General features: G+C 41.4%; 1 protein-coding gene across 1 annotated transcript in view; it reads right to left on the minus strand.

Annotated features, from left to right (window-relative positions):
* Window positions 1–11,918, minus strand: part of cfap157 (cilia and flagella associated protein 157) — a 30,765-nt gene extending 18,847 nt beyond the window's left edge. The window contains exon 1 of the mRNA XM_056593311.1: window positions 11,779–11,918. Coding sequence (XP_056449286.1) covers window positions 11,779–11,918 — 140 coding nt within the window. The remainder of the gene's footprint in view (window positions 1–11,778) is intronic.
* Between the last annotated feature and the right edge of the window lie 1,083 nt (window positions 11,919–13,001).

Below are 13,001 nucleotides of genomic sequence, written 5' to 3' on the forward strand. Positions count from 1 at the left end.
ATTTGAATCAACGACTTTCAGGTTTTTTTTCGGGTTTATTTTTTTCTCACGTCGCGCCCCCCCTGAAGAACTCTGGCGCCCCCCAGGGGGGGCGCGCCCCACAGTTTGAAAACCACTGGGCTAAGGAATATTCACGTGATAGAAATAGATCTCGCATGTAATAAAAGAAAAGATCTAAAAAAACAAAGTAACGACCGTCACGTAGCCAAATGGAACGGCGTAAAGGTACCGTTCTTTCTTCAAATATTTACTCAAGTAAAAGTAAAAGTATGTTGCAATAAAACTACTCCTAAAATTAGAATTTATCCAAAAAGTTACTCAAGTATTTGTAACGGAGTAAATGTAGCGCGTTCCTACCCACCTCTGGGTATAGATTCCATTGATTTTATTGAGTTGCCTGATACTTTAACTCATAACACTATGCCGGTGTCAAGGTTGAACATCCCACGTCAAGAAGATGTTTGAATGTGGTCATATCTGAGGAATGGAAAGCTTCACGATATTAATGCAGATGTGGATTTGCTCATCGGCACTGATGCAGAAAAAGTGATGGAACCCTGGGAGCTGATCAACAGTCAAGGCGAAGGACCATACGCAGTCCGAACAAGAGTCGGCTGGGTCATTAATGGACCACTTCGTGGTGGAGATAACAACCAAGTGAAGACTGGCTGCTCAGTTGTTACAACAAACCATATATCTGTGGCACACCTTGAAGAAATGCTCATTAAACAATACAACCAAGATTTTAACGAGAACATATTAGAGGAGCAGCTGGAGTTGTCAAGAGAAGCCACCAACGGGGACCAGTGGAAGTATGTAAACACCAAGGTCAACCCTGCAGATGAGGCATCTCGTGGAATGAGACCTGAGGAATTTCTGACACGATCACGATGGATTAAAGGCCCAGAGTTCCTCTACTTGCCAGAAAAGGAGTGGCCTGTAGCTGACATGGATCCAGCTGTGATTCCTGCTGATGACCCCGAGGTCAAAAGAGAAACAAAAGTGAATGCCATTGTCAAATACGCAGATAATGCCACAAACCACTTCATCAACTACTTCTCATCATGGAGGAAACTTAAAGTGTCTGTTGCCTGGTTCCTTCAGCTTAAAAGAGTTATTTCGCTTCTGAGTCAAAAGAGGAGAGAACTTAAAGCCACTGAGAGCGATGAGGACGCCAGAGTTAAACGTTCTGTGGAACAGAAACTTCAGAGTTTTAAAGGCGCTCTTGTAGGAAAAACCTCGACTCCACAAGATTATGATGAAGCAGAAAAGGCAATCATTTGTTTTGTTCAGAAACAAAGGTTTGCGAGTGAAATCACCTCATTGAAAGGCGACTCAAACGTATCCAAGGACAGTCCTCTGTACAAGCTAGATCCTATACTGGAGGATGAAATTATTTGAGTTGGTGGTCGCTTGCATAAATCTGCATTACCATCGGAGACCAAGCATCCTGTTATCCTTTCAAGGACCTGCATGTTTCCCAGCTTATTACACGCCACATTCATCAACAACTTGGACATGCTGGTAGAAACCACATGTTTTACAGACTTCGACAGAAATACTGGATCATTAGTGCCAATTCTGCAGCAAGAAGGACAATAACAGAATGCACTGTGTGTAGACGCCACAGAGGAAAACTTGGAGAGCAAAAGATGGCAGACTTACCTGAAGAGGGGATTATGCCAGACAAGGCCGCTTTCACAAACGTGGGAGTTGATTATTTTGGCCCAATCGCAGTCAAAAGAGGAAGAGGCCTTTTAAAAAGGTATGGTGTGCTCTTCACCTGTTTGACCAGTCGTGCAGTGCACCTTGCAGTGGCAGACTCCCTTGACACACACTCTTGCATTAATGCCATACAGAGATTAATTTGCAGAAGAGGCCCTGTGTCGAGTTTGAGATCCGACAACGGCACAAATTTTGTGGGTGCGAACAAAGAGTTAAAACGAAGCCTTGTAGAGCTAAACAATGCGAAAATCCAAGGTGCCTTGATTCAAGATGGAATTAAGTGGAGCATTAACACACCAGCTGCTTCACATCAAGATGGTGTTTGGGAACGTCTGATTCGCTCAGTACGAAGCATACTCACCTCAGTTCTTGGACAGCAGGTATTGAACAATGAAGGCCTGCAGACGCTGTTTTGTGAGGTAGAGGCAATACTAAATGAGAGACCCATCACAAAGGTTTCGGATGACCCCAATTATCTTGAAGCCTAAACGCCAAACCATATTCTTCTGCTAAAAGGCAAATCCATCTTTCCACCAGGAGAGTGGAAAGATGGATTTTTTGAGCAGAGTGACCTCTACATCCAAAGAAGATGGAGGCAAATGCAGTATAAGGCAGAGCTGTTCTGGAAAAGGTGGACATCTGAATATTTACTTGCAATGCAAGAAAGACGAAAATGGGCTTATCCAAGAAGAAACTTCTCTCAAGGAGATATTGTCATCATTGCTGATGCTACAGATTGGCAGAGTTCTGAGTACAAAACCGGACTCCAAAGGATTGGTCCGCTCCGTCTGCATCCAAACCAAGACCAGCGTGTTGGAAAGACCTGTGACCAAGATATGCCTGCTCCTGGAGGCTACGGCATAAGACAATGGACAATATTCTTTATTTTTCTCCATCTGTCCTGTCTTCTATCTTTAATTTCTATTTCTTCCAGCACAATCCATCCAGCTATCAGGAAGAAGACTGTAGAATATAGTCTTAAGAGTTAGGGGCAGGTAGAGAGAATAGCTCCCCTTATGTATTCAAGTAATTGGGTGTTTACACTTTTCCCTATTAGGGGCCAGTATGTTGGAGCTATGCAGTTCTTAGATTTAATTGAAAACATTTTTTTAGTTTGTTTGCTTAATATAAAATAATATGACTATTTTGTTTTTTTTTCTAGTTTTATTATAAATTAGTTAATTTGAGTTTATTTATGCTTTTGTTTTGAAATTATTACTAGCCTATATATAGAGGTGGCGGGCATAGGTAAGAAGGGTCATGTTTTTTTTAAATGTTTTACTTTTTTTTCTGAGAAAAAAGCCTAACTTCTCATCCTAACTTAAAGGGAAACTTCACCCATTTCCATTAAGCTTTGTATCGTTAGAAACACACTCATACTTTTGCCTGTCGTGCATCATTCCCTTATTTTCTTGAGAGACTGGAGCGATCCGTATCAATCTCCAACACTTCGGGTTTAAGATGACGCAATATGACGATTTTTGCATAGAAGTAAATAGGAAGTGTAAGAGGGGAGGATTCTCGTAAGACTACAAGCACTAGTCCCACCCGGGTGGGACCCACTGACGCTACAGAACTATTAGAGCAGTGCCAGTGGGTGGGACTTCACCAGCAGAAACTAACATCCACAGCGTCTGAAGCTATGCTAACAGAGGCTGTTGATAAAACTGAAGTACAATGGCGGAAGGTACTGGATCTTCACTAGAAATGTTGTGTGAAATGATTTTCAAGCAGTCTTGCAGTATCAGCTTGGTAGATGGAACAACGAGGTGTCCGATAGGCGGAGATCTAGATCAGCGGGAGTGGCCAGCGAAGCTGTGCATCGTGGTGCTTGGTGGGAGTTGTTGTCTTCAATCCACAAGCGCCAAAGAGTCACTTTTTGCCTTTTCTCGGTCAAGACGGCACCAAATTAGAATTTTATTTTATTATTCGACTACATATAGGACCCAATTTCAATACATATTCATGCCTCCACCGGTGAAATGCTCCTTTAAGTTAGGGACTCAAAGATAGGAACATCCTATATAACTTTCTATTACAGAAGCAGTCCCTAACCTGTTGGCCGTTTCCTATCTTATTTTTGGCATCCTATCTTATCTTAATTTAGGTAATTAAGATAACCCTAACTGTTCTTTCAATCCGATTTTTCGATCGGCAATCGTCAGGTTATGTCTGTTTCTGCACTCAGAGTGTGCGTGAGATTGATAGAATTAGTTACTTTTAACGTTAACAGAGACTGTTGAGGATCTTTGTTAATGACGCCAAGCAGTGGTGGGTAATAACGCGTTAAAGTAACGCAAATGAGTAAAAAAAATTGTGTAACGAGTACTTTTCACGTTCCTTTTTTAAGTCTGTAATTTTACTCTTACTCAAGTAAATATTTGATTTAGAATTCTACTCTTTACTCAATTACATTTTCCATTGTGCCTTCATTAAAATTAGTATTTTAATAAAGACATTATCTTCGTTGACTAATACAATTACAGACTCACTCTTGACTAATACAAGCGTACACGTTAGCGACGCACCCTCCCTAGGTTGCAACATTGTTGCAATTCCATATGACGAGTCGACCGTTACGTTGGGACTGAGGACTAGAAACGCATGAATGCAGACGCGCAGGAAGATATTTTCGCCAGGGGGTGCGGAGTTACGGTCCACGTATAGTTTATATAATTCTAAAGATACTATGTTACACTGTATTCTGCACACTAGGGTTGCCGCGGTATTAGAGCTGGGTTTCGATTCAAATTTCAAGAATCTATTTTATTCCGATTTTTAAGTTTCAGAATCGATTTTTTCCGATTTTCTCAGATTCCATCCGATTCGATCCGATTTTGATCTGATTTCCGATTCGATCCGATTTCGATTCGATCCGGGGGTTAATGTTATTAAAAAGGAAAAATGTATTTGAACCGTTTCCTTCACTTCATGACTGTGTAGAGAAGCAACATATTAACTCTAGTATTATATCAATATTAAACAGCAAATCTTACAAGTATTGGTAGTTACTGATGGCCGGAAGACTGATGAAAAGGTTAAGGGTCAATCTACCTTCAAGAAAGATAATTCAGGACAATAAATGGAGGACATCATTGAGGTGACTATATCTGCAACAGTGGATTCCTACTGGAACACTAACCAGTGCATTATTATTATGCTTGAAAATAATTAAGAATTCACCCAAAAGCGGTTGCTACCAAAAGCATTTTTATTTTAAAACTGCTCACACTTAATAAACTGAGAAGTACTGAAACTGAAAAAAAAAAAAAAAAAAATTATTAATTAAAAGAAATCGATCTATGGACATACGAATCGATAATCGGTCATTAATATGCGAATCGATTAAAAATCGGAAAATCGATTTTTTCAACACAGCTCTACGCGGTATACGGTATTAATGGTGTTACCGGTGTTGAGGCCAACACCGATTACTCGGTGTTGCACACTGGCAACACCGTTTTTTTTAGTTTTTTTTTTAGTAATAAAAAACAAATTCAGTAAATATATTTATAATTAAGAAAATGAAAATGTGTAGAGTAGGCCACAGTTCTGCTCTGTGCGGGAGAATTGTCGCACCGAGAATTGACGTGCTTTCTTACAAGACCGGTTACCATACAGGGGTTGACACTAACGGTTGCCCGCTTGCCCGGGGCAACAAAAAATAATATTTGGGCAAATTGAGATTATTCCTGGTTGCCCGAAAGGGCAAGTGCATTTTTTAGGGTTTGTTCATATATATTCATATATATTTAAGAGTTTCTAAAAACTGCAAAGCAACCATTTTCTTCCGTAAAATCACACAAAATAGATACATTTGCAATTGATCTGTCTTCTCTTCTTTCGGACAGCGAGTTAACAGACACACAGCGCTACAGCGCGAACATAGCCCCGCCTCCTGTCACTCACTCGCAGTGCGGTCTCTGGCAGTGTTTCGGCACTAGTCACAGGCCACGTTTATACGTAGCAGGGTATTTATAGAAACTAATATTTCTCCCGCTCCGTTTTCCAAAATAACATTGTGCACACAGCATCGTTTTCAAAAAAGTTGTCGTTTACATCAAAACGCATAAATACGCCGTCGAGCGCCATTATAACTATGACAAACCTATGGGCGGCAGTGTAGTAGAGCTTAGATCGGGCCCAGAAAATCAAGCCCGACCCGGCCCGAGCCCGTGCACGTTCTGTCCGAGCCCGGACCGACCCGACACATTAACCGTAATTATGAGCCCGAGCCCGATTTCAACCCGACTTTTTTTTTTAATACATATGTAACTTTGTATACATTTGTTACTAGGCCTACTCTGCTAAATATATATGTAAGGGATAATGTATAGAACGCCGGTCATTATCGGGAAAATAAGCCCCGACAGGACGAACAGTACACAGACCGACGCGCAGCGAAGGCGTCTTGCTTCGCCCTGAAGGGGCTTATTTTCGACAATAACCGGCGACGTTCTATACATTATCCCGCTTATTACACGGCTACTTGCCAAAACGAAAAAATAACTTCACATGGTGTGTCTTTTTACAATTTATTCGTTACCAACATTCTTAGTGTTGATCAGCAGAGAAATAATTTGTCTGCGAAGACGGTGACGTCGCTTAGCAACGGAAGACGCTGGGCTTGACAATTCACCGGACTACTACCCATGCAAGTGAACGGAGCGTTCCACGGCATTGAGAAGACCCGTGTAATAAAGGCCTATATTTTTTCTGTTTATGGCATAGGTTTCTCCTCAGATTAGGCCAATAAACCAATGATATAGTGTATAACCTATGTATTATCTCGGGCAGATAATCTAAACTCTAGTAGGAAGAAGGATAAAGCCGTGCAAGCCAATCAGAATCCTCAGAATCAACAACAACGAATAACACGAGCGTCTTCCTGTAACAAACAAACTGTAAACATAGGGCGCTCATATGACCTTAAGCATTTCCTGCCGCATAATGTGACGCTTCAGAACCTAAAACCCCGTTTCTCCCCGTTGACACGACAACACACAACCGGCGTTTTCAGAAATCTCCACTTTGGCCGGAGTTTTTAGAAATGATTGTTTTCTGTGACAAAAACCGCGTGGAAATATCTGCGTTTTCCCTTCGTGTAAACAGGGCCTTAGTTATTTACATTTGCATAAAATCCAGATGAAAGCATGCAGGTCTACATATAACTGGGCGGTAGCTTTAATAGGTTGCAACGGTGGACTGAAATAACTTCATGGCACGATGTGAACATTTGGTATATAAGTAAACAAAGAAGAAGTTTGTTATTTTTTAAACACGTGCTATGTGGAAGCTAACATTCAGCTTCAGATTGAGCTAGGATGAGTTTTCTGAGTTCCCCAAATTAGGCCAGGTGCCTCGCAAAAAGAGGCCCGTTCATGATTCAGATTTTGATTTGGTCAAGTGAACATTACATTCGGGCAAGTCGAACATGACCGGTACTTGCCCGATGGGCAAGTGCTTTTGAAACCTTAGTGTCAACCTCTGCCATAGCAACGCCGGTAAACAAACCCCGCGAAGCCCAATCCCTACGTGAGCTCCCCATGCTACGGCCATCCGGAGGCGCATAGAGCTTTTGGCCGTGATATTATGATAGGCCTATATACAATTATATTATACTATTATATATAGAACGTTATAAGACGCCGTGAATTGGCGCGCTGCCAGCCGCTGTCACAGAGTGTGAGTGGAGAGTTGACGGAGAAGATGGCGGTTGACCTATAGTTTCAAAGTTAATACCGTTTATACCGGTAATACCAGTGTTGACACGAGCGTATTACTCGGTGTGAAAATGTCCACACCGCGGCAACCCTACTGCACACCACTCACAAACTTGTTCGTCATTGTCATGTCTGGCTCTGTGAGTGTGCGTGCATGCTATGTGCGTAGGCTGGATAAATCTGATTGCCCAATCAGCCAAGTCTCGTTTGTGTTTAATTGGTTGTGTTCCTACAAAGCTCTTGCCTTTTGTCACATGCACAGAGCTTAAATTTTTTGTTGTACATATTGCTTTTGTTGCACAACTTGTGAAGAAATGTTTTAGGAGTACATCTCTTTCTCTCCCTCACTCACTCACGCATTCTAACACGTTATGTATTTTTCATTGATCCAAGCACTCCAATACAAAAATGTAAAGTAACTTGTAATTTGAGTAGCTTTAAAAAAAAAAGAAGTACCTTTTTACTCTTACTCAAGTAGGTTTTCCAATTGGAATATTTACTTTTACTAAAGTCGATTTTGAAGGAAGTAATTTTACTTTTACTTGAGTATAGATTTTCCTTACTCTACCCACCACTGACGGCAAGCTAGTAGCACTAGTACTACGGTCATGGCGGGTATTGGTACAGAGAACAAGAAGAGGTAGTAATAAAGTAGTAAAGTAGTAAAGTATTTCTTCCACCAAATTCAAAATTAAATGTCTTCGTAGGCGATAAAATGAAATTAAAATACAAATAATAAAAAGAAAGAAATCATTATGCGGTCTCGGTAGCCTTTTAGCCATCACATTTCTTTTGTGATGTTCCTCGTCTTCATTGTCATACAGACCTACTAGCAGTGCTGCTAGCATTTTCTTCTGTTGTTGACAGTTATTTTGAATTTAGGACAGGGTGTATGGCTACCTAACTTAGGGATCCTATCTTAAGAAATTCCTAATTTAGGATAGTTCTGTAATGGCTAAATTCCTATCTTAAGATAAGATAGGATTTCTTCCTAAGTTAAGTTAGGAAACCTCCTTCTGTAATATCAAAACCCCTAAATGCCTTCCTATCTCAAAATAGGATAGGGTTTCAGTGTTAGGAAGTTTCTGTAATGAGGCCCCAGGGGCCGTATTACAGAAACTTCCTAACTCGAAAATCCTATCTTATCTGTTTGGTAATTATGGTAACAAGGGATAGGATCGGATTTAGGAAAAAAGTCATTACAGAACGGCCGATCCTAAAGTCAGTGTTCTTATCTTAACTCCAGATAGGAAATGTGTATTACAGAAATATCCTAAATTATCCAAATCCCAAATAAACTGTCCAAATTTTAGGATGACCCATCAGCTCTCCTAACTGTCATTTACTTTTACTCTTTTGTTACATGTGGCGCAGCAAAATCGTAGATGTAGGCTTAATGGTGATCTACGAAATATGTTAGTTGAAAGGCTTAATCCGTTATCCGTAATCCGACCCCGTAACTACGGAGACCTTTCGAGCATTCAAAGTTCTCCGTTGGGATGTCGGATACGCAATGCAATTCGCCGCCTGATCGATCTTATATGTTGATTACAAACAATGTAGTGTTGTATTGGTCCTTAATTTGCAAAGTAAACAATGTACAAAGTAAATAAGGGTCAAGGTCAAACCGGAGAAGTTATAGAGTGGCGAAGTCACGCCCCTTCCGGTAGAGCCCATGGGACCTATGAGATAGAAAAAAATGAATGGGTTTCAATGGAGAGAAAGTAATTATCTTCTGGTCCCAGTCTTTATATGCCCTGGATTACACATATGTTGTTTGTGGATTTAAAGGATAATTTTTCACGCAAAGAAAACAAAAAAATATCGAGAAATTTTCTGCCCCACTTGCCCCCCAGAAAAAATCATTGAAAGAGGTGAAAACCATTATAAATTGGGGCATGTGGCGAGTTTCAGTTATGCCGATGGGGAGATTATTGGTCTTGTCCACGCCACGGCAGTCGCAGGGAGCGTGACGTCACATACGAGACGTGTAGTCTTTCTCATTGTGTTTTCTCTAAAGCCTTTAGCTGAAGAATTGCACAATAAACGGTCAAACTCTTGACATGAAAAATTAGAATTTAAATCCACAAACAACATATGTGTAATCCTGGGCAATAAGAAAATAATTACTTTCTCTCCATTGAAAACCCATTCATATTTTTCTCTACCGGAAGGGGCGTGACTTCGCTATTCGCTCTATTACAGGAAATGATTTTGTTAGCGGACCAATCACAGCGCTTGTTGTCTCCATTGCGTTGACGGCAGAGTTCCCGTTGTCCGGTAATTACCGGTCTTTGACCGGAAAAAAATGACGAAAATTCTAAATGTCTCCGGTCAGAATGACCGATTGGAAATAAGGCCCCGTCCACACGGAGCCGAAACGGGCGAAAACGATCCGGTTTCGTTTTATGCTTAATGTTCAAGGTGCTGGTTCTCCACAGAAAAAAGTGGAGCGCATCAACCCTGCGCTCATACAGCATGCGCGCTGTATACAAACATTCAGTCACGAGGAGATTCAACCATTGAGCAGAACAAAATTGAGCAGGTCCTATGTTCCCGGTTTTCCCCAAAAAGGGTCCTATGTTCCCCTGTAGCCATACATACCGGGGAGCATAGGACCCTTTTTGGGAAAAGCGGGGAACATAGGACCCTTTTCCCAGAAAAGGGTCCTATGTTCCCCGCAATCTATCAATCTTTAAAAATATTTAAACTTTGACGCGGCATTCGCGTAATGACAGCCAATCGGCGTTCAACAGAGTGACATGTCTAACGTAACAGCCAATCAGCGTTCAACCGGCCAACTCAGTGCAGTGCAGTCCGGGGTGAACTGCAGCATGGAGGAGAAAGTGATTGTTGCCGTTTGCGACTCCCGGAGCTCTTTATATAATAGTATATAATATAATTGTATAATAATATCACGGCCAAAAGCTCTTTGCGCCTCCGGATGGCCGTAACGCGGGGAGCTCTCGTAGGGATTGGGCTTCTCGGGGTTTGTTTACCGGCGTATGAATATACTTCGTCAGGTTCTCCGACGTCTCTCCCTCTTCCACTAAAGGTAAGGACATGCAATGGTAGTTTTCTCGGCCGGAATTTGGCACTAATGGTGGAAAAAGTAACAGACCGGGGAACATAGAACCCCTTTTTAAAAAAAGGGTCCTATGTTCCCCGGTCACATACATATCGGGGAACATAGGACCCTTTTTTGGGAAAAGCAGGGAACATAGGACCCTTTTTGAAAAAAAGGGTCCTATGTTCCCCAGTCTCATACAAAGAGGGGAACATAGGACTCGGGGAACATAGACACGCTCCCCTATAGACTACCGTAGGTTTATGAACTAAACGGCGGCAAGCTAGCGAAAGCCGGCGGCAAGCTTTGCGGAGCACCGGTATTTAACAACCATGGCGAATCAAAATATGATTACACACTTCTTCTTTATATAGCCTGCCTATCATTTTTTTTAAGTACAATAAACACGGACAATATCCGACCGTTTTTTTTCCAATTTGACCGGTAAAATGAAACCTTCCCGGTCACATGACCGGCACCAATTTCTTCTAGCGGAAACACTGGTTGACGGATAATTAAAAAATATTGGATGCGCGCGTAAGCTTCATCTGATGCTAGGCAACAGACATAAAAGCTGAATTTCGATGCTAGATCACCTACTTAGGATATCTTAACCTGAGATAAGGATTTCTAAATTAAGATAGGATATGTTTCTGCAATACCAAATTGAGAAAAATCCTATCTTACACTTCTCCTATCTTAACTTAGGACTTAAGATAGGAGGTTTATGTAATACGGCCCCTGCTCTGTATGTTTAATGGGGGCATGTTTTGTCCCATGTTATTTTAAAAACCAATGACAGGCTTCATGTCTCCCACTGATGGGCCTACTTCAAGCAGAATGTGTAGGCCTGGACCTCCAATGTGTCAGAGTATGTTCTGCTCTGTATGTTTAATGGGGGCATGTTTTGTCCTGTGTTACTTTGCTTTTTGCACCAAAAAAAATTCTTTGTATTTGAAGATACAGGCCCGAGGCCTAGTAATGTTCCATGTCTGTCTTCAAATATTTCATAGTACTTCAATTATTTTTCTAATTTAAAGAAGATAGATTTATGATTTTTTTTAATGTGAAGCACAATAAAAAGTGTCATTCATTTTTCAAAATGACCTTGTGATAGTGTTGATTTTGCACACGCATGCTATTTATACCCATATTTAACTTAATATACTGAACATTTTAAATGTTGGCCAACGAGCCTCCCCCCGATTATATGTTGGCCCTCCACTGGGAAGAATTTGGGCACCCCTGCTTTAGAGCAGTTACCTCTCCACCTGGCCCTTCAGAGCTCGGACCTGCAGCCGGTAGAAGCCATCGTCCCTTTCAGACCTCTCCGTCGGGGCCGCGCTGACGTTACTTTTCTTTTGTGGCCTCTCTCCGTCTTTTCTATCATTCTTTTTCGACATGTTAGCGTATTCAGCATGTGTTTCTGGGCGAGGGAACGTTTAGTGAGCCTAGTTACCGAGCAACCAAAACACAGGCGTTACTAAGAGATGACGCTCCCCACTAGAACAACAGAACCAGATTTAAGCCATGTTTGTATAAAAAGACTTGATCATGATAATCACAATAGTAATGCAACAATACTAATAGTTATTCATATTATTATTATATTGTTAATGAATGTTTTCATTCATAAACATGGTGAAAGAGAAGGCAGAAAACGGCCATTCAGAGTGTTGAGTGGTGTCCGAGCATGCGCATTAGGTCCCACCGATGTCGGCTGAGAGACGCGCGGAGCGGACAGCAGAGTGAACCCAGGACGCCGACACTGCGATGAAGGGGTAAGCACACTGTTCTCTTGGTTAAAAATAAACTATTATTAATACTCGTTTTCGTATCAATGTGAACAACGATCAAGATGAAAAAAGTTGATCAATTAACGACCATTAGTAGATATGGACTTCGGTGAACATGCATATTTAAATAGCCTGTAGGCTGAGGAGGTTCACCAATTAAATATGATTACTTTGGTTTGAACTTTGGTCCTTTTAAAAAATTGTATATTGCTAGTTATTTGCATTAAAGCACTTTATCATATGTATATTGGGCATTCTGTGTGTGTGTGTGTGTGTGTGTGTGTGTGTGTGTGTGTGTGTGTGTGTGTGTGTGTGTGTGTGTGTGTGTGTGTGTGTGTGTGTGTGTGTGTGTGTGTGTGTGTGTGTGTGTGTGTGTGTTAGTTTGTGTGTGGGCGCTGGTGAGTGTGCGTGTGTTAGGGGGGGCCTGTGCACGTTAATGTGTGTTTTCTTTTAGCCGTACCAAGAGACGAGAACAGAACAGAGGGTGGTCTCTTTCTCTCTCTCTCTCTCTCTCTCTCTCTCTCTCTCTCTCTCTCTCTCTCTCTCTCTCTCTCTCTCTCTCTCTCTCTCTCTCTCTCTCTCTCTCTCTCTCTCTCACACATTTTCTCTGTCTTTTCATTCTTGATGTAATCTTTGTTTGTTTGTTCCATTGATAGCGGACACTGGGGTCTGTCTGGAAAAAATGTTTGC

The sequence above is a fragment of the Gadus chalcogrammus genome, chromosome 6 (assembly GCF_026213295.1).
Source record: "Gadus chalcogrammus isolate NIFS_2021 chromosome 6, NIFS_Gcha_1.0, whole genome shotgun sequence".
NCBI classification, from domain to species: Eukaryota; Metazoa; Chordata; class Actinopteri; order Gadiformes; family Gadidae; genus Gadus; species Gadus chalcogrammus.